Here is a 21,341-nt window from a genome sequence, read left to right on the forward strand (position 1 = left end):
TATGGTATTTTAAATGGTTAATGCTGCTACAGCTGAAGTTGGTGTTAAAAATACCTGGCTTTGCTGGCAGTTTGCTGGTCAGCATCCCCAGGAGGCAGAGAGGGCTCCCTTTTTGCAGTGTGAATGAGATCCCACTAAGAGTATTTTCCGTTCTTATTTTTCTGAATGTTAGAATCTGAACTTGCAGGTGTGGTTACCATACCACTAGAGAAGAAGCAGCATTTAGAAAGTAGTTCTTTAAAGTGATCATCAAAATTCAGTTCTGCTGCCAGCATTTGAACAGGTGCTAATACCAAGAGCATCCTTTAAGGATGAAGGACTTGCTTTGCATAGTCTGGAAGTGTCAAATGGGAAAAAATCCTGTCCTAATTTGTAGCTTCTACAGAAGTGTCATTCATTTTGTGTTTAATAAGAAAATGGAATTATTTGAGCAGGCACCCTGTTTGTGCCATGTGTCCATGTGGAGAGGTGACTTTGCCTGCAGGATCAGGGCTGTCCATGCAAAGACTGGGAGGTGCTCTGTGCAAAGAGGGATGCAGGAAACCTGTGCCCACTAAATCTTAAGACTTGGGAATATGATCTTAAAAACCAGTCAGGTCCTAAATGGCTGTGGCTGTGTCCAGGAGGTGTAAGGACAAAAATTTAAATCTTGATTTTTTTCCCAGTCACGCATCATAAGCCCTGATGCAATTTAAAAAAAATCTTTTTCTGATCTTTGTACAATTTTGGAGTAAAGGAGTGCCATGAAGCTGAATTTAAATCACAGACTGTGTCCTATTTTTTCCAGCATATGTATATGCAAGTGCAGCTCTGCGGTTGTGCATCTGATCTTGAAAATTTTTCTATCACACTGCACAGATTTTTGTTTTAACTCTTTCTGTATGTCTCTAACTGCCTGGGCAGAGCAGGCTAGCAGTGCTGTGGGAAGTGATGCCGGGCAAGCCTCGGGTTTTGGCCGGAGCATCTTTCCTTGGTTCAGCCCCAGAACCCAGAGCAGCTGGAAAGGCACCTTGGAGATAGCGGCGGGGGAAAGGGAAGGGTGAGAGCTCCTAGCTGGGAGCCCAGTCCTCGCAGCAAAGAGCGGCTGCAGCATGATTTTTGGCATTCCACCTTAAAAGCAAAGCCGGCGCTGGGGAGGAGAGCGGGGCTGCCAGCCGGGAGCCGGCAGGGCTGCTGCCTGCCCGAACCGAGCCGAACCGAGCCGAACCGAGCAGCTGCGTGCCGGCCCCGGCAGCGGGGAGAGCCGGGCAGGGCCCCGCAGCATCCCCGCAGCATCCCCGCAGCATCCCTGCATCCCTGCATCCCTTCCCGCAGCATCCCCGCATCCCTGCGGGGCCATGGCGGAGGCGGGCCCGCGGCGGGGCGGGCGGCCCGCCCGGGATGCGGTAAGGCTCGGGCCGCCGTGCTGCGGACAGCGGGACACGGGGACAGGGGGACACGGGGACAGGGGGACAGCGAGACAGCGGGGGAGGCCGGGCAGCCGCGGCACGGCCCGCAGCGCTCGGGCTCCGGCGGCGCGGGGGGAGCCAGCGGCAGCACCCTCCGTGCGGGAGCGGCCGGCGCTGGGCACCGCTGGGTATCGCTGGTATCGCTGGGTACCGCTGGGTATCGCTGGTACTGCTGGGGGCCGCTGGTACCGCCGGGTGTCACTGGGTACCGCTGGTACCGCCGGGTATCACTGGGTACCGCTGGTACTGCTGGGGGCCGCTGGTACCGCCGGGTATCACTGGGTACCGCTGGTACCGCTGGGTATCGCTGGTACTGCTGGGGCCCGCTGGCACCGCCGGCTATCACTGGGTACCGCTGGTACCGCCGGGTATCAGTGGGTACCGCCAGGTACCGCCGGGTATCACCGGGTTCCCCGGGTATCAGTGGGTACCGCTGGGTATCACCGGGTTCCCCGGGTATCAGTGGGTACCGCCGGGTATCACCGGGTTCCCCGGGTATCAGTGGGTACCGCTGGTACCACCGGGTTCCCCGGGTATCAGTGGGTACCGCTGGTACCACCGGCTATCACCGGGTTCCCCGGGTACCGCCGGCCCCGCTGCCCGCAGCGCTGCTGCCCTGGCTCCCCGCCCGCAGGAACGGCTCTGTCATTGCCCCTCCAGGGCAGGAGAAGCCGCGGCACGGAGCGGCCCCGCACGGATCCGTGCCCGGTGGTGCTGACAGCATCCTCGGGTCAGTCGTGCCGCCGGCTGCAGCAAAGGCAGCAGAGCGCTTGGGAGTTTGGCTCTGGCTCCGGGGGAAGTTAAAGGCTCGGATTAGCAGCACCTGGCATTTTGTTGCATGGCTTTTCCTTCAAGGGGCAGCAGAAAGTCATCGAGTTCAGTACCTGTAGAAGGACTCCTGGACTCTGCAGAGCTCAGAAAGAAACTTATTGGCAGATAATACTTTGGGTTTAAAATTTATTTTTTTATATATTGATTTCCAGCCTCATGGATACCCCAGTGAACTGCAGGGGAGAATAGTGTCTGAAAACAGAGTTCCTGAACTGGGCGGAAATGTTGAAATACCACTAAATGTGTCAGAGTGAGATATCCAGTAACCTCTCAGTGCACGTCCTTTCTTGTGCTTTATTAGCCCAGTTTGTCTGTATTGATTAAATCAGGGCTCTCTGTTGGTTCTAGTTAAATGTGCATTTAAAAAGTTGCTGAAGTGGCCTGAAGGTGTCCGTGTCTGTCCTGGGAAGGAGGGATGTGGTGAGCAGCCTGTGGTCAGTGGGACAGGTAACAGCAGTGAAGTGCTGCCAGCTGCCTGCTTTAGGGGGACTGTGCTGGGGGTTTTCTGCCTTTCCTGGTGAGCTGCAGAGGGCAGAGGCTTTAGAGGGTTCTTTAGGTGTTTTGTTACATAACCCCAGGCTTATCAAGTGCACAGGATTCTTTTTAGATTTACAAATGATAACGTAAAGCATGAGGCAATGTTAAATATCCTTTTGTCTTTGCTTTCTTTAATATATTGTGGGGAAGGGTCTTTTGCAGCAGTATTTTCAGTATCATTAGAGATCAGTTTTTAGGAAACTTATCTACACTTCAGCTCTGAGAAAAACTAAAATTGTTACATTAACTAAAAAAATACAATCCTTACAGTAATGTTATATTGAGGAATTACTGGTCTATGTGGGGTTTTTTTTCTCCTAACATTTCATCCTTTCCCTTAAGTCTCTAAGAGGGCACAGGACATGGTTTGTGGGTGTCTGTCTTTCTTACAAGCTTATTTCTTGTCATGTTCATTTTTTCCCATGCTTGGAATACGTTAGGTGTCATTTGCAAATCTGTGCTTCCTGTTTTGTAGCTACTCCTAAGTGCTGACCTTGATCCTGTATGTATAAGATCAGCTGAAAAATCCCCAGACGCTTTCTAAACTGAATGGAAATCCAATCATCTGCCCTGGAAACTCAGGGTGAAACTCAGGCATTTCACTTTTGAGGTGAAATACCAAGGAGCAGGAGGGATACAATGGTGTGTGTATGGCTGTCCCTGGGGTGAAGGAGGACAGTGCTGTGCTCTCCTGGTGTGTCTGTGGTGTGGGACACCTTGGCATCCTGCAGCAGAGGTGTCCTGCAGCCAGAGGTGTCCCTGGGGTGGAGGGGGACAGTGCTGTGCTCTCCTGGTGTGGGACACCTTGGCATCCTGCAGCCAGAGGTGTCCAGGGCCATCCCTGCTCCCAGCCAGGCTGCTCCCTCTGGTCCCTGTGAGCTGCGTTTTCTCCTGCCTCTGCTCCCCTTTCCTGTCCTGCCCAGGGGCTCCTGGGGCTGACATTCAAAGCCTGCAGGTTTCCCATGGGGAGCTGGGTTTGGACACCCAGGTTTGGACACCCAGGCTGTTGCTCCAGGGAGATTGCTCTGCACCCAGAGGGTGCCTGTTCAAAAGGACTTGAAGGAGTAGGGGAGGCTGAAGCTCCAAGTGGCAGCAGGGCTGAAGGGCCAGGGGATGAAGGGAGTAATGATGTCAGGGTGAGGGAGGATGAATTTCTGTGCTCAAAGACATTCCTGCAGCGTTTTCCAGGGCAGGGCCAAGGTAGGAGCCCAGGGTTCACAGAGGAGGCATTCTATGCTGCCCAGGGCTGGAGCAGGAGCACAGCACCAGGGCCTGGAGCCAGCACCAATGCCCCTGTTATTTAATGGTTTGCTGTTGTTTCCAGTGCCAAGTCTTTGTCCCTGGCACCACTCTTGTTGACTTCCAAAGGGTATGAGTTTGTCATTTCATTCACAACCTTTTTTTTTCCGCTCGTACTTAAAATAACAGCAGATCAATATATTGGATTTATGTGGCTTATATGATCCTAAAACTCACTGTCCATTTCTAAGGGAAGCTGTGGGCAGTGGAAGCCACAACCTGCCCCTTCCTACCCAAGAAAACAGAGCAAATGAGTGACAGTGCAGCTCAGGGATGCCAGAGCTCGTGTAAATCCTGTTTCAAACAGCACTAATGCATGTTTGTGGGATGATCTTTGTTTTGAGGGCATGGATGAAGTGCCCTGCAGTGCAAAGTACCCAAACACGTTCATTATTCTCACCCTTGGCATAGAGGTTACTATCATGTTTCATGGAGGAGGATGCTATAAGGAGGAGAGAAATGTGACCTGGCCTGGCAAGATCTCAGAGCAAATATTGTCTTAATTAACTGAAGGCTTTACATCATGTGCTTATCCATAATTTAATGATGCAACTTCTACTTTCTTAAAAATTCTTTTTCATTCTCAAGAACCCTTTTCACAGATCTATTTAAAAATGCACCTGCTAACCATATGCTTGAAAAAAGGCTCCAGCAGTGTAGACAGGAAATTCCAAATTCTTGCCACAAATTAAATGTTGCCTGGTAATTACCAAGGACAAGACGAGTGTGCTTCATGCAGTTATGGGATGATTAGAAAGTTTGGCAATAAATTTTGCTTCCTCAATCTGTCATTCCTCTCAGTGTTCCAGCCCTCTGCTCCCTGCTAAGTTGTAATTTCATTCCCCAAGTTATAATGATGAACAGAATCTGCATTATTAAAGTTTATAACAAGTGTGCCTCTGAGGAGCAGGGCTGACCTCCTGCCTGCTCCAAGGGGAGGTGGGGCTGGACAGCCCTGCTGCAGTTCCATCCCATATCTCTGAACCACCCCCAGCATCTCCCTCCTGTTGTATTTGCGGGGTGCCCCAATGAAGGAGGGAATGATGAATCTGACTCCATGTTCTCAGAAGGCTAATTTATTATTTCATGATACTATATTGTATTAAAGAATGCTATACTAAACTATAGTAAAGAATACAGGCAAGATACTTACAGAATGCTAAAAAGATAATAATGAAAACTCCCGACTCTCTCCCAACACAGCTTGGCACCAATTGGCCAAAGAGTGAAAACAACTCCCAGCAGAATCCAATGGAACAATCACCTGTGGGTAAACAATCCCCAAATACATTCCGCATGAGCACAACACAGGAGAAGCAAATGAGAGAATTATTGTTTTCCTTTTTCTCTGAGGCTTCTCAGCTTCCCAGGGGAAAAATCCTGGGCGAAGGGGTTTTTCAGAAAACGTGAATGCCACACCCTCCTGTTTTGAAAATAAGAAAGCCCCCCTAAAACTGAACGATCCCCCTGCTTTCAGTGCGTTGGGAGCTGCTGCTGGAGCTGCCACTGCCCAGGGTGAATGCTGTCTGTGTTTCCTTGCAGGCATCCTTCCCAGGGAACCTGCACTTGGTGATGGTCCTGCGGCCCACGGGCTTCTTCCAGCGCACCTTCACCGACATCGGCTTCCGCTTCAGCCAGGAGGATTTCCTGCTCAAGTTACCGGTATGGAGCAGCCTGGGCATGGCTGTGTGTGCCCAGAGCAGCCTGGGCATGGCTGTGTGTGCCCAGAGAGGCCTGGGCATGGCTGTGTGTGCCCAGAGAGGCCTGGGCATGGCTGTGTGTGTGCCCAGAGCAGCCTGGGCATGGCTGTGTGTGTGCCCAGAGCAGCCTGGGCACTGCTGTGTGTGCCCAGAGCAGCCTGGGCATGGCTGTGTGTGTGCTCAGAGCCTGGGACAGAGCTGTGTTAAGCCATAAGTGTAAGAAGGAAGCCCTGCTCCAGAACAGGATGTAGAGCAGAGTTTGAGGTGCATCAGGGGTCGGTGTAGGGCAGGAGGGTGACCCAGGGCTCTGTGTGTGTGTGTGCAGGTGGTGATGCTGAGCTCAGGGGGTCAGTGTGGGGCAGGAGGGTGGCTCAGGGGTCACACAGCCCCTGTGTGTGTGTGTGTGTGTGTGCAGGTAGTGACGCTGAGCTCGGTCAGTGATGGGGCAAGAGGGTGACCCAGGGGTCACACAGGCTCTGTGTGTGCAGGTGGTGATGCTGAGCTCGGTCAGTGAGCTCAGGGGGTCGGTGTGGGGCAGGAGGGTGGCCCAGGTGACACAGGCCCTGTGTGTGTGTGCAGGTGGTGATGCTGAGCTCGGTCAGTGACCTGCTGACGTACATCGAGGAGCAGCAGCTGACCCCCGAGCTGGGGGGCACCCTGGAGTACTGCCACAGCGAGTGGGTCATCTTCAGGACGGTGAGTGGGGCTGGCCACGGGTGCTCAGCCAGCTGGGGCTCCCTGGGGAACGTCTGCAGTCAGGCACTGAGCACTGGGGGGCTGAAAGGAGCCCCCAGAGCCACTGCACCTCCCAGATCACACGTGCACAGGAGCCAAGGGGTGTGAGGCTTTGATGGGTTTGCAGGATTGGCTCCCTCAGGCTCCTATAGAAACTGCTCCCGAAAGATCTGTCTTTAAAATCTTTATTAGAGTTCCCTTAATGGGAGATACCAAATAGGCTTTTTTGTTAATAATGGTTGCTTAATGTGATTAATATCAGAACTGTGTTTGGGAAGCAGGGTAATGAGACTGCCTACTGCATACTGACCAAATGCAGAGAATTCAGAGAATTTCCAGTTCGGTTTGTTTCTTTCCCTTTGCAAGAACTTTCATATTGCCAGGAATCAGGCGTTGTGCCTTGCTGTGTGTCCTTGTGCTTCCTGTGCACTCAGTTTCCCGGGGATGCTGTGTCCCAGGTGATGGCAGGTTGGGTTCCCAGTGGGATGTTCTCCCTGTGTGCCTGCACATCCCACCCAGCCGTCTCAGCTGTTGGGCTGCCCCGGCCCAGCCCAGCCCTGGCTCTTGGGGTGCCCCTGAGGAGCTGCAGGATGGTGGTGACCCCCGGGCCGATTGCAGCCGCTGTGTCCCTGCAGGCCATAGAGAGCTTTGCCCTGACTGTGAAGGACATTGCCCAGATGTTGCAGTGCTTCGGCACGGAGCTGGCGGAGGCGGAGCTGCCCGAGGACATGTTCTGCATCGAGCGCCTGCTGGCCGTGCGCACCGAGAGGTACCTGCAGCTGAAGGTACGGCACAGGGCACTGCCAGCTCGGGGTGTGGCACAGGGTATGGCACAGGGCACTGCCAGCTCGGGGTGTGGCTCAGGGTATGGCTCAGGGTATGGCACAGGGCACTGCCAGCTCGGGGTGTGGCACAGGGTATGGCACAGGGCACTGCCAGCTCAGGGTATGGCACAGGGTATGGCTCAGGGTATGGCACAGGGCACTGCCAGCTCGGGGTGTGGCTCAGGGTATGGCTCAGGGTATGGCTCAGGGCACTGCCAGCTCAGGGTATGGCTCAGGGCACTGCCAGCTCGGGGTACGGCACAGGGCACTGCCAGCTGAAGGTATGGCACAGGGTATGGCACAGGGCACTGCCAGCTCAGGGTATGGCACAGGGTATGGCTCAGGGTATGGCACAGGGCACTGCCAGCTCAGGGTGTGGCTCAGGGGATTTGTGATTAATATTATCCTAGGGGTCAATGGAAGGTTCTGTGCAGCCAGCTGCTGCTTTATCAGCCTGTTGTCTTTGGTGCTCCTGCACCTTCCAGGGAGCAGCACAGGCCCCAAACCCTTCCTTCAGAAGCAATCACTGTGTTCATAGTTGTTCTGTGGGGCTGAAGAATGAGCTCCTTTGCTTTGTGACAGGTTTCATTTACCTAAGTCAAAGAATTGAATCTATTTTAATTTATAATCATTTGTCATTCATGTGACAGCGAGTTCCCAGAAAGATGCCTCTAAGAAATACTGAAAATATCATCCAAGTTGTGCTGTGTGTAGGCATAATACATGTGTGCATGTTTAGAAAGTATCATTATAGATACTGTCAATGGGCCTCCATCTCTTTGAAAATGAAGAGAGTAAAATGAAATAGCAGCTACATGTATTGCAACATGACTCAGTGGCTTCAGCTTTGTGCTCAGGACTGTGGCCACAGTGCAGGGTGCAGATACCAGCTCCACAGGGTGGGTCACAGTGTAAAACCAGCCAGCAGTGCCCACTCTCTGGAGAAATAAAACACATCACATGTTTTCATTTGCGTAGAAAGCACAGCAGCACTCAGTACAAGCCATCTGTTGCTTTTAATTCCTCATCTATTAATTTCAAATATCAAAATCACTCATTGGCTTTTGTCTGAAGTGAGGTCTGCTGGCTTTTTTCTTTTGTTCCTTCTAAGACCATGAAACACAAAAGCAGATGAGAAACTGTGCACAGATTGTGGTGACAGCAAGACATGGGGTCCGTGTCTCTCTCATGACAACCCCAGGACTGGTACAGTTGATTCCTGAATTCAAATACTCAATAAATCAGAATAATTTATGTAGCTGTGATGCTGCGCAGAAACTGGCATCAAGCACAATGAAAAAATGACAGAAATTAATTAAACAGCCTAACCAAGAAATTAACCCCACTGATATACTGAACAGAAGAAGTCAAGACACCACCTGTTTGACAGTCAGGCCACTTTGCTTTATGGATAATGAATGGCTTTGAATCAAAGGAGGACCATGGCTCTGTGCAGAGCGAGGGGTAAGAGATAAATAACAGCCCCCTGCAGTCTGAAACATGCTGCACCATTGCTCTGCTGAGTCTCCTGCCTGGGCAGTGCCAGGAGATGGGGTTTGCCTTGTGTTCATCCCCAGGGTGTTTCAGTGACAGGGCTGGCACTGCACACTGGGACAGGGGAGGCTCCTGCAGCTGTGTCCTGCTCCTGGGGCTGATGCTGTGTTTGGGCTGCTGTGAGCTCTCTGGGGCAGGCAGACACTGAACCCAGTCTGGGCTTTCTGAATCCTCTCCCTGAAGAGATTTTGCCATTGTTTCTCTTGCAGTAGAGACCTGGCCATCTCCTGGGAGGGCTCTCACCCCTCCAGGGCCAGGCTCTGCAATGGAACCACAGACAGGTCACTCCTTCAGGGCCTCTGCCACCTCAGCTCCTCAGCCACATGTGTTTTCTCCCTCCTCACTTCTGTCTTTGGCCTCTTTGTCCTGAAAATAGTTGACTCAATGCACATGTTTGCTTTGGGGCTGAGCCCAGCCAGCACAGAGCACCTCAGCTGGTGCTGATGAGGACCCCAAGGGTTTAAATTTCCCCAAGAGAGGATGTATTGGGTGTGTTGGCTTCAGATGTAGGGGTTGTACTGAGTGCTGCTGTGTGGGCTCACAGCAAAGTCCTGGCTTTGTTCCTCCATGGGATGCTCCTCTTACAACCTCCTCTGCTGACCTTGATGGAGAAGCACAGCCTTCAAGCTGTGGAAAACCCTGCTTGAAGACATGAACTTGTGGACAGGTGTCTCACACCAGCACCACTGCTCACCAGGAGAGAGCTGGGGCTGTGCTGGCCTCCTGAATCATTTTGTGGCCTGCTGAATTCATGTGTGGCACTTTCCACCCAGCCTGGTGCCCTGTCCATGGCTCAGCCTCGTGCAGCTCCTGGGGTTAATTCCGTGTGAAGAGGACTGAGACATCTGCTGGGAGTGCTTTGGTCTGTTGGGTGTTGCTGCTTTGTTTCACACAGGGAAACTAAGGCAGGAGAAACACAAAATGCCTCATCCTTACCTCACAATAAGCAGCCTGAATGAGAAATGTTTTGTGTTATACAGGAGGAGATCACGGCAGTCACAAAAGAGGGGAAGTTGCTTTTGAGCAGTTTTGAAGAGCCAGACTCAGGGGAATGCAGTCAGGACCAGCAGCAGGAGAGGCCTGGGGACTGGGAGACGGTGAATCGGTGAGTGCACTGTGTTCCTAAATCCCCTGATTTTCAGTGGAAACACTCAAATTATTGAGGCGTGGATGTGTTCTTTAGGTCACCTGTCAAAGACAAAGATACCCGAATTTTGCTCCATCAGGTTGCTGGGTGACTTCTCTCATGATGTTGACTTGCTCTGATCGTTGTCCCCACTGTTGTGATGAGGCTGTGGAGCACATGCAGGGCTCTTCCCTGCCAGGCCCCCAGGTTTCACCCAGATAAATGTAGATAGCAACAACTGCTTCCCACAGATGTGTGATCACACTGCTCTGCAGTGCTGGTTTCATTAAATCCCTCCCTGGGATCATCTCAAGCCACGTGTATATGTCTGTTGACTTCTTCTGAGACCTTGGGTCCCTGTGTAAGTTATCTCTGGGTCTTGTCCATCTCTGTCCCCTCTTTGCAAATTGTCCCAGTCTTGTCCTTTCTCTGTGCCCAAGGTTGCTTGGTCAGCTGCGTGAGATGGAGACTGCTTTTGATGGCTTCTGGGAAAAGCACCAGTTAAAAATGGAACAATATTTACAACTCTGGAAGTTTGAGCAAAGTTTTCAAGAGGTAGGATCAGATGTGCTCCCATTGGCAGAAGGGAGAGGTGGAGATCTGTTGGATAGAAGTTGTTATACTTTTTCTTTTGAGAGTGTTTAATTTATGCTGCTGTTCCTTGACTGTGGCAGGGCTGGCTAGCCTGGGGAGACGGCTGTGCTTCCTCCCTGAGAGCTAATTTAGGTACCACTGCCCTGCAGTCGCGTGGATTCTGCTGATGGAAGCATCTTTCAATTTACAAATTAGTTCTTGGACACTAGTTGTGTTATTGGATTTAGCAATCGTAGCTCAAGTGTGATTAATTTTGGGCTCAGACTGCTTTCCTGCCTGTGCTTTGTATCCTTTTGCAGCAATTTTCTTCTCTGTGTCCAGGTCAAGAGTGCCATTGAATTTTTAATGGGGCAGCAGGCGGAGCTGCCCGACACCGGCGACAGCATCCCCCAGGTGAAGCAGAGGCTCAAGGAGCTGGAGCACTTGGATGGCCTGGCTCAGGTGAGGTGGCCTAACATGGCTCAGGGGAGGTGATAACGTGGCTCAGGGGAGGTGATAACATGGCTCAGGTGAGGTGGCCTTGCACAGAAGCAGCACCCACGAAACACAGGAGCCACACTCTGTATTTGTGGTAGGTCTTTGTGAAATCACCTGGCTCTGTAATTTGTTGGTGAGTGCTGCATGAAGGATTGATTTCATGTCTCTGCTCTGAGCAGCAAGGCTGTGATCACTCTGAAAGCCAGAAACAGGCTGTTTAATTATCAGAGTTAAAATAAATTGCTGAGCCACCGTGAAGATCCAGAACAGATAAATGTCTGAACATGGGGGAGGCGTGGGATTTAATGAGCTGGAAGGAGAATTATTTATATTTTAAGTGCTTTAGCTATGCTAATAGGCAGAAACTTGTTACCAGGCACATGGAGTTGCAAAAAAGTTGTATCCTGCCATGTCTGTGAGTTGAACATAGCACATGGGGGAAGACTAAGAGATGTAGGGGAAACAAGAGCGAAGAGAAATGATTCACAGGAGCCCAGCTAAGGCTGTGACCTTTGCAAGGGGATGTGCTGGGCACCTGGGCCAGGGTCAGCAGAGAAATCCTGAGGGGTCTGGTCACAGAAGAGAAGAGTTTAGAGAACGGTCTGAGGCTTGCTGGCCATTTGGAAGACATGTTTGTGGAGAGAGGGAGGAGGATCAAAAAGCCAGGCAGGCAGGGAGCAGCAGGGAAGCCATCCCAGTTCCTCCCAGCCCTGGAGAAACCAGAACCAGTACACTGACTGGGGTGTGCAGAAAAGCTCCTGTGTTCTTGGCATCAAGATAAACCTTAACTACTGCAATTCCCTTTGATGCCTGGGAGCACGGTGGGCCTGAACTGGAATCAGCTGAGTGTATTCAGGGTGTGGCTCCTGGAGGGGCAGAGATGCACTGACAGCAGGCACTCACAGCCGTGCTGCTTTGGTGAAATACTGTTTTCTGCTTCATCCTCTGTATGGCTAGGAAGGTTTTTCTCCCAGATGGTGGGTACCACTTTCTGCTGTGTAAGCCACCCCTGCTGGCTACTCCTGATGGCAGCCATCCCCAAGAGTGGCTGTGTTTCAGTAACTTCTTTGAGCCGGGTCTAATAAGCTCTTGGAGGCCTATAACACACCAAAATAGCTCAGCTGCCCTTGGAGCCATAAAAATCAGCAGGATGGCTTCTGTTGCAGTGTTGGAAACAAAAAGGTTTAATAAAAAGCAAAATAACAAACAGAAATACTGAGCCAGGTGCAAGAGGTCCCTGCTCCTGGTGGAACACTTCACAAAATCCATTAGTTTCTTTGTTCTCTTCTTTTCCTACTTAATTGCCTGGGTGGGACTTTTTGGCTTCTGTCCAATTAGCTATCCTTACCTTTGAGGTGAGGTCCCCCAGGCCCTGTGAGGTGTCTTTTCACTGAATAGAGGAGAGAAACTTGTGGGCTTATTTCCTTTTTAGGGGACAAAGGGTAATTTTGTCACTCTCAGCAAAGAGCTCAGTCCTACATGGCTGAGCCCTGGTGAGCTGGGCGGGCACCCTGGTGTGTGTGGGCACTTTGGCACCGTTTCTGTGTGTGTGCCAGCCTGGGCTCTCCCCTTCCTGCAGGAGCTGATAGGGAAGGCTCAGGTGGTGATCCTGCACGGGCACCAGCTGGCAGCCAACCACCACTACGCCCTGAACCTGATCTGCCAGCAGTGCAACGAGCTGCGGCACCACTGCGACCTCCTGGCTGAGCACGGCAAGAGGAAGCAGCTGCGCCTGCAGAGGACCCTGGAGCTCCACAGCCGCCTTCAGCAGGTACCGTTCAGACACGCAGGGCTCTGAGGAGATGCTTGGTGAGCTCCTCCATGGGGCTGGCCCCTCCTCTTGGCTGGAAGCATCTGGAGTCTGCAGCTCTTCTTCACAGTTAATGGTAGGGAGGTGTTCCCAGAGGCTGGGGGAGCCCCTTGGCGGGGAAGTCAGCACGCAGGTATCTGCTGCTGCTGCTGTGAGGGCAGCAGAAGGAGGTGGGCATCTCCACAGAGCACCGAGCTCAGCTGCTGCTCTTGGTGGTGCTTTCATGCTACATCCATGAATTGACTGACTTTGGAGGTTTTCCTGCCCAGTGTGACAGAGGTGATGCTCTCACATAAACTCCTGCCCCTTTTTCTGAGGGATTTATTAAGAACGAACATGGCTGAGTGTGAAATGAGGTGACAGATTGGTAGATAGGCACAGCTGCTGTGTGCTAGCATGGAAGTGGAGTCATGTGGCTCCAACGCTCTTTGATATCTTAATCAGCATCAAATATTCATTTAGGGAAATTCACGCTAATTAGGCCAGAAGGCACACGGCTGTAATGTGCTTGAGGCCAATTAAGAGAAACAGTGAATTTTGACCCTGTTCCATTTCCCTGTTTCGGGGAACTGGGGAGCTCCTTTTTCCTCTCTGTGTGCTCCACTTCAGCACTGTGCTGATCTGTGGGACACAGTTCCTCAGCCTGCAGGACAGGGGCCTCTCCTGGGCTCCTTGCAGGCCTGGCTGGTGCCTGGGGTCTGGCTTGGGGCCGTGCTGGAGCACAGCATGGTCCTGCTCTCCATGTCTCCTGTCCCATTCACAGCTCTGGAAATTCTCTGTTGTTCTTGGCTGGAGCATCCTCTTACCCCTGAGTGTGTGAGTGCCAGTATCACACACACACCCCAGTGTGCCAGTGAGCCCAGTCCAGGTCTGCACTGAGCCTCAGAAACCTGCCAGCCTCCCTGTAGGCTGCAAAGTGCCCACTTCAGCTTTCCCAGCTGGAGAGAGAAACACCTGCTTATCCCTGTGCCCTCATGGCAGGCACAGCTGAGGGCTGCAGTCACCTTACAGACAAAGTGTGGCTTTGTGCCTTCTGCTGAAACACCAGTAAGTGCTGAGCTCTTGGGGATGCTGCTGGCTGCACCCAGGGCCAGTCAGTGATATTCTCATGAGGGCCTCGTGCCAGTGGGGGTTCCTGGAGGCTCTCACTCCCTGTGCTGTCCCCAGGCTCTGCAGTGCTGTGATGAAGGTGCCTACCTGCTTGCCAACCAGCAGATGGACAAGTGCCAGTCTAAAGAAGGCGCTCAGAAAGCACTCCAGGACATAGAAAGATTTCTTGAAAGCTCTTCATCCTACTTGAACTATGATCCCCAAGCCCTGCAGGACGATTTTGAGTCGGTTTTGACACCTGAGCTGAAGGTAAGCAGTTCCCCAGTGAGGAGTGAGGAGCAGGGTTGGGGTGTGTGGCAGTGCTGGCACCCTGGCAGCCCTGTGCCAGCTCAGGGTGGGCTGGTGCTGACTGTGGCTCCCTTTGGCTCTCTGCTGTGTGTCAGGGTGGGCTGGTGCTGACTGTGGCTCCCTTTGGCTCTCTGCTCTGTGTCAGGGTGAGCTGGTGCTGACTGTGGCTCCCTTTGGCTCTCTGCTCTGTGTCAGGGTGGGCTGGTGCTGACTGTGGCTCCCTTTGGCTCTCTGCTCTGTGTCAGGGTGAGCTGGTGCTGACTGTGGCTCCCCTGGCTCTCTGCTCTGTGTCAGGGTGAGCTGGTGCTGACTGTGGCTCCCTTTGGCTCTCTGCTCTGTGTCAGGGTGAGCTGGTGCTGACTGTGGCTCCCTTTGGCTCTCTGCTCTGTGTCAGGGTGGGCTGGTGCTGACTGTGGCTCCCTTTGGCTCTCTGCTCTGTGTCAGGGTGAGCTGGTGCTGACTGTGGCTCCCCTGGCTCTCTGCTCTGTGTCAGGGTGGGCTGGTGCTGACTGTGGCTCCCCTTGGCTCTCTGCAGGGCCAGGTGCAGGCGGTGCAGGGGAAGCTGGTGATGGGTCAGGGTGGGCTGGTGCTGACTGTGGCTCCTTTGGCTCTCTGCTCTGTGTCAGGGTGAGCTGGTGCTGACTGTGGCTCCCTTTGGCTCTCTGCTCTGTGATGGGGTGGGCTGGTGCTGACTGTGGCTCTCCTGGCTCTCTGCAGGGCCAGGTGCAGGCGGTGCAGGGGAAGCTGGTGATGGGTCAGGGTGGGCTGGTGCTGACTGTGGCTCCCCTGGCTCTCTGCAGTGCCAGGTGCAGGCAGTGCAGGTGAAGCTGGTGATGGGTCAGGGTGGGCTGGTGCTGACTGTGGCTCCCTTTGGCTCTCTGCTCTGTGTCAGGGTGGGCTGGTGCTGACTGTGGCTCCCCTGGCTCTCTGCAGGGCCAGGTGCAGGCGGTGCAGGGGAAGCTGGACAGCGTGCGCAGCATGTTTGAGAGCAGGCAGTGCTGCTTCAGGAGACTGCTGGACAAGCACGTGAGGCCCGTGCAGCTCGTGGCTCCTCGGCCAGAGACCCCACCCCGGGCCAAGTCACCCCTGTTCTCTCCTAAGCACGGTAAAACGTCCTGCACTTATGGATTTCCAGCTGGTAACTTTGCTGTGAGGCTTAGGATGGTTTTGAGAGGCTAACTAAACCTTGCTGGCAGAGAAAGAGTTATTGGAGAGTGTTAAATACATATCAGGGGATTTATGAACTTCCCGGTGTTTGTGCTCCCATACCTGTGTGAAGGATGAAGCTGGTTCCTTGTTATTTATTTCCAGTTCCTACTCAGTGAAAAAAGAGCTGTAAGTAGTGCACACCTCCAGTTACTGGCATCCTGCTGGGCTGGAAACTGGTGAATTAATACTACAGGGAAAAAAGAGCAAGGTTTATCAATTTATTGGCTTGCCTGTTCTCTGGGGCTGTCTGGAACTGACACCAGGTTAGACTGATGTTTGCAAAGGAGCTTGGAGAAACGAGCAGCTCAAGTCTCATGAGCAGAAATGAGCTGGATGCTTAACTCCTTTTGATTCCTTCAGGGTGTCTTCCCTAAATCCCAATTGTGGAATAATTAATGCCCATAAAGTTACAAATTTTCATTGAACTGAGGTCACTGAATGTTCTGCCTTGGTTTTGGTAATGGGATGTGGCACCATGTTAGCTTTAAATGATAACATTAAAACTTTCATCCCTGGTAGCCCTGAGTGTAGCAGGCAGAATTAAAAGAGATTCCAAAGTAACATCCATGTATTTTCAACCAGGGACTTGCTAAATTATGTCAGAATATTAAATTCAGTGATCTGACTACATAAAATCAATTAAACATTTGTGTTTTAACACAAGGGTTTTATGATGAATTAACAAATAATGGTTATGGTGAGTTCTAGCAGGTGTCATACAGCAGCAAAAGCAGCTTCAGTTCAGGGAATGAGACATGGAAATAGCCAAGTGAGGGGTGGGAATGAAGCTGGATGCAGTGAGGGAAATGAAGCTCCTCAAGATGCAGGCCAGTGCAGTGAAAAACCCCAGATTTCCTGTTTGCAGGCTGATGCCACCCTCTCCAAAGCACATCACCCTCTGAAGCCCTTTCCTCAATCAGTAAAAGCTCTGAGTCTCCAGACTAGAGCATTCCCCATTTCACCCAGCACAGCTTTGCCAGCTTTCTAGAAAGAGGAGAGGGCCAAAGACAAATTATTGACCTAAAGAGCAGGGTGAGTGGGGGGCCAGCTCTGTGGCTGTTGTGAGAGCACCATCCCTCAGCTGAACTTTTTCCATGCCTTTGTGGGACACGGGTGTTTCTGGCAGAGGCACCAGTCACCTGCAAAGCACAGGTGTGCTGCATTAATCCTGCTCCTGGAGCAGGGCTCAAGGGTGGCAAAGACAAAAGGCTCCTCTTTGGAGAGGTCATGACAAGAGAGCTTTTTAATCGAGTCTGTTTGATAGCAAACATCAAACTGCTGCAGGGCTGATGGGCAGAGGCACTGAGCTGTGCTGGCAGTGCTTTGACATGGATGTGTTTTATGGTGGGGCTGGAAACCAAACCAGCTCTGAGCACATCATTTTGTCTCTGTTCCTTTCTTCCTTATGTTTCTATGCCCCATTCCCCCCTCTGTCTCTGTCTGAGGACAGATGCTTCCTCTTTTATCTTTGCCCTGGGTTTGAAGCCTGTCTGAGAATTGTGGTTCTAATTTTTAAACCATTTGTTTGGGGGGTGGGGAGAAGGGAAGGGTAAATCTGTCCCACCTGAGCCCTCAGGTGTGGTGGGATGTGCAGAAGTGGCACTGCAGGCTGTGGCAGTGCTGGAGCAGAGTCCCTCTGGCAGGAGGAGCTGGTGCCCATGTCCCATCCCAAATCCGTGTGCCCTTCCTGCCAGGGCAGTGCCAGGCAGTGCCCCAGGGCAGTCTCTGAGCAGGACCTCTGGCAAGTCCTCCCCTCCTTTGGGTGCTCCCAGGTGTGGTGGGGCGGCCGGGCTGTGTGTGCAGCAGGCAGAGCTCTCAGGTGACGCCTGCAAGGCCAGGCTGTGCTCACCTCCCTGCAGGCTGCCCCTCCAGCATCTCCAGGTTTCCTTACAAAGTGTTTGAATGATGCCATACAGCTACTGCAGAGACTGATGCTTTATTTTTGAGCTTCCAGTTTACCTCTGGAGCTCGATTGCAACTTGCAGTTATTTACTGACCGTATCAATGCATTTGTGCAAGATGGAGAAGCAGTTTATTACAGCTGAGCATCTTGCCCTGTGTTCATCAAAGGACTTTAAAACAGTGTCCTGGCAGGGGGTGCTCTTTTTTGTAGTTTATTTGCTTTTATTGTTTTTGCTGTTATCATATGCTCAGGCTCCAGAGACTTTGTTAGGTTTTGATTACTGTGTTCCCTTAGTGAGCATTTTGTTTTTCCTAAATATTTGTACTTTATGACCGAGGGCTGTGCTATGTGGAATCGGTATTGTTTGGGATAAATACCCTTTATTTTGTCAGTCTGCTATTAGTACTAGCTAACTAATTATTTGTTCTTAAAGTATGTCCCCTTTTTCTTCCTGACTTCTTCGTTTCTGTCTGAGGAATCCCCTTCACCATAGATATACATTATGTAATTCTGCTTTCTTCTATCCAAGGTGTAGATTTTAATTCCAGTTTGAAATTTTCATTTGATCTCTCTCTCCCTGGGAAGAAAACTTCAAGAAAAACTCCAAGTTCTCGCAAGGTAAAAATTATTCATGGAATCTGAGTTAGTTTAATGGAAAAAGTGAAACTGCTCTAAAGATTGTGTGTACTTTGGATTTGGAGGTGCCCTCTTTATTTTCTTTTTTTCTTTTAAAAAACTGAAGCAAACCCAAACCCTTGGATGCCTGTGGTTTAGTTGGATTACTCCAACACCTGAGCTCTGGCCTGACTGATTTTACAATATCTGGGTACCTATTTCTCTGTGTGTTGTTCCCTGAAGTCATTTCTTACATAACAGAGGTGTGCATTAGGAAATATCCCCATGCATAGATATTTCCCCTGTGGGAACTGTTCCCTGGCCTCCTCACTAATGACTTATGTTACCAGTATTTCAGATTCATGTAGCAGAGTAATTTCTGGGAATTTTTTGCTCCCCATTACGTTATTCCCTTCTGAGGTTTGCTGCCCAGAGGTTTTTATAAGGAAGCACCTTTCATCCTTCCCCAGGGAGCTGCAGCGGGGCTGGGCTCCTGCTGCAGCTCTGAGCTCTGCCCAGTGCATCCCTTTCCCCTTGGTTTTTTCCCTTTTCCCTTTTTTTCTTTCTCCTTTTCCCCCCAGATCGAGGTCATGCACGACTACCAGGAGAAGAGGAATTCCTTGCAGTACTTCATTTCAGACAGTGAGGACAGCTTGGATGTGCTGAAAGGGTGAGCACTCGGCCCCTTCACACCACCTAAAGGATGTTTGTTTCTGCCCAATCCTTGCCCCATCCCTGTTCCTGCAGCCTGACCCAGGAGTCCTCTCCTGTGCTTTTACCTCTTGGTTATTAATAGGGTCACACAATGGTTTGGGCTCCTTGAACTGCACTCATCACTTGTGGGGCTTTTCATAGACACTCAATAATATACTTCTATTTTTTTCTTCATTTTAGGCATGTGATAAACGAGCTTATAGAAACAGAGAGGGTGTATGTGGAGGAGCTGTTCACTGTTCTGACGGTGAGTGAGCTCTGCAGGTTCCCATTGCTGTGCCCTGGTGACTTGTACAGAAGGGCACCTGCCACTGTCAGGCTGAGCCAAGGTGTGACAGGGCAGCCTTCCACCAGTCTCACAGATCCCAATCCAGTCATAAATGCCCAAGTTTGCTCCTTAGGTTTTCTTTGCTGGAGGCATCTGCAGGAACAGTTGGTGCCAGGATGAGCTTTTCATCTGCAGTGAAGGAGAACCCTTCTGTTTGTACACAAAAGCACTGGTAATTAGCCTCAGAGCAGTGCCTGTAAAATATACAAAAAGCTGTTTCTCTTGACTGTTCCCTAATTTCCTTTACCTTTAGGAGACAAAAGGAAGCAGCTTGTGTTTTATCCTTGGAGAATCCTGTCTCAATACTGTGAAATGGTGACTGTATGAAGCACATTGCTTTAGAAAGCAGATCATGATTTCTCATGCTGTCATTTTAGATATTACTACTTTATTCCAAAATAACTCTTGCTGATGGCCAAAACAGGGAATAAAAGGGATATTGCACTCAGAAACAGGGAGATCATATTGAAAGTCTGTTCACGTTCCCTTTTCACCTGCCTTTGGGGAGATGGCAGCTAAGTGAGAGCCCTTTTCACTGGCAGGGCTACAGAGCAGAGATGGATAACCCTGCCATGCTGATCCTGCTGCCCCCCGTGCTGAGGAACAGGAAGGATGTTCTCTTTGGAAACATGCCCGAGATCTACGACTTCCACAACAAGTATGGGGCTGCTCTCCTCCCTCCCTCCCTCCCTCCCTCCAGGCTGATCCCTGCTGGGACCCCCAGAGCTCTCCCTGCTCACTGCTGCTTCTTGTCCCTTCTCCCATCTCTTGCAGGATTTTCCTGCACAGTCTGGAAAGCTGCCTGGGAGCGCCCGAGAGAGTGGGATGTTGTTTCCTAGACAGGGTGGGTGAATCCTCGTCACTTCAAAGCAGACTCCAAGGCCAGGCTTTCTCCTGGCTGTCACACTCTGCAACGCCTCAGTTACGTTGGTGGGGTGAGAGGCTCCTGGCCCTCAGCGCCAGCAGCCAGGCCAGCAGAGACGGCAGAGCCCCAGCTGTGACCCCAGCTGTGCTTTTTCCGCCCAGACTGTCACTTGCAGACACTAAAGCTGGCAGCAGAGGTGAAAGCACACACGGTCTGGGTGCTGGCCTGGCAGCATTGGTCCCTGAGGGTGACCTGCCCCGTGGCTTGCCTTGCAGAGGGAGGATTTCCAGATGTATGAGAAGTACTGCCAGAACAAGCCCCGCTCCGAGTCCCTGTGGAGGCAGTGCTCCGAGAGCTCCTTCTTCCAGGTGAGCTGCTCCCACCCCCTGGGGCACTGCCTTGTCCTGACAGCCTCCTCACAGCCCACAGTGCTGCAGAATGCTCACAAAATGCTCACAAAAGGAGATGCTGGTGTTTCTCGTACCCCAGGAGTACAGGGCAGACCCACAGGTTAATTTGCATGTAATTATCATATTTCTTTAGTTGTTGGTACCATTCAACGCCTGGACATGAAACCTTTGAAGTGATCAAACCCCGCAGCTGTGCTGTTGGAATATCTGCTTGCAGATGGTGCAGAACTGACTTGGTCTGATTGTGTGTTGCAGGAGTGCCAAAGGAAGTTGGAGCACAAGCTGGGGCTGGACTCCTACCTGCTCAAACCCGTGCAGCGCCTGACCAAGTACCAGCTCCTGCTGAAGGTATGCCACGTTCTGCTTCCTAGGGCCATCAGCAGAGAGGGTACATGAAAACATCTCCTGTTTTTCAATTAGAGGTGACCTGTAAATCAGCATCAAGCTTTGGGTGACATACTGCTTGTCTGGGCCTCTCCTGAACTGCCTCTCAGTGCAGATGAATGTTCACATACCTGGAAAAGGAACAGGGGCTTGTGACAGGCTGTTCTTAAGGAGAGCAAGACTTTGAATCTGTTCAGAGATGCAGAACTACAGAAGTACTTGTAAGAAAACCGAGCCAGAGATGATCATGATGATCTCATGAATGAAATAAATTATTGCATCTCTTTTCCATGGGTGTTGATAGCACCTGTAAACTTTAATGCATTTATTCTTGTGGATAAATCTTGTGCATTTATTGTTCCCATCTGAGGCAGGGCAGTGCAGTTATTCTCACTGTGTAAGGCAGGAGTTACACTTGGGTAGTAGCTTCTGAACCTCCTTCCAGCCTCCTGAATGAGTATACATGCAGCTGTAGGTGGGCACAGGAGATCTGAAATGGAACCAGTTTCATCTCAGTGGTAAAATTCTGTCCTCCATTTACTGACCCGAAGGCTCTGGGTTTTATAAATTCTGTTCCTTG

The 21,341-nt window shown here is 51.4% G+C and overlaps 1 protein-coding gene across 4 annotated transcripts in view; it reads left to right on the forward strand.

Annotated features, from left to right (window-relative positions):
* The window catches only part of MCF2 (MCF.2 cell line derived transforming sequence), a 52,208-nt gene that overhangs the window by 17,501 nt on the left and 13,366 nt on the right, over nt 1-21,341 (forward strand). For 2 of the 4 annotated variants that reach the window (XM_036401883.2, XM_036401884.2), the window contains exons 5-20: nt 5,658-5,777; nt 6,395-6,511; nt 7,186-7,335; nt 9,909-10,033; nt 10,495-10,609; nt 10,970-11,089; nt 12,705-12,896; nt 14,103-14,294; nt 15,267-15,438; nt 17,975-18,063; nt 18,642-18,730; nt 18,955-19,021; nt 19,645-19,760; nt 19,877-19,946; nt 20,243-20,335; nt 20,633-20,725. In XM_036401883.2, coding sequence (XP_036257776.1) covers nt 5,658-5,777; nt 6,395-6,511; nt 7,186-7,335; nt 9,909-10,033; nt 10,495-10,609; nt 10,970-11,089; nt 12,705-12,896; nt 14,103-14,294; nt 15,267-15,438; nt 17,975-18,063; nt 18,642-18,730; nt 18,955-19,021; nt 19,645-19,760; nt 19,877-19,946; nt 20,243-20,335; nt 20,633-20,725 — 1,920 coding nt within the window. Of the gene's footprint in view, nt 1-1,125; nt 1,386-5,657; nt 5,778-6,394; nt 6,512-7,185; nt 7,336-9,908; nt 10,034-10,494; nt 10,610-10,969; nt 11,090-12,704; nt 12,897-14,102; nt 14,295-15,266; nt 15,439-17,974; nt 18,064-18,641; nt 18,731-18,954; nt 19,022-19,644; nt 19,761-19,876; nt 19,947-20,242; nt 20,336-20,632; nt 20,726-21,341 lie in introns of those variants that run through there. The other 2 variants (XM_036401885.2, XM_054516297.1) reach the window with 2 other exon arrangements.

Source organism: Molothrus ater, chromosome 14 (assembly GCF_012460135.2).
Source record: "Molothrus ater isolate BHLD 08-10-18 breed brown headed cowbird chromosome 14, BPBGC_Mater_1.1, whole genome shotgun sequence".
Taxonomy (NCBI): Eukaryota; Metazoa; Chordata; class Aves; order Passeriformes; family Icteridae; genus Molothrus; species Molothrus ater.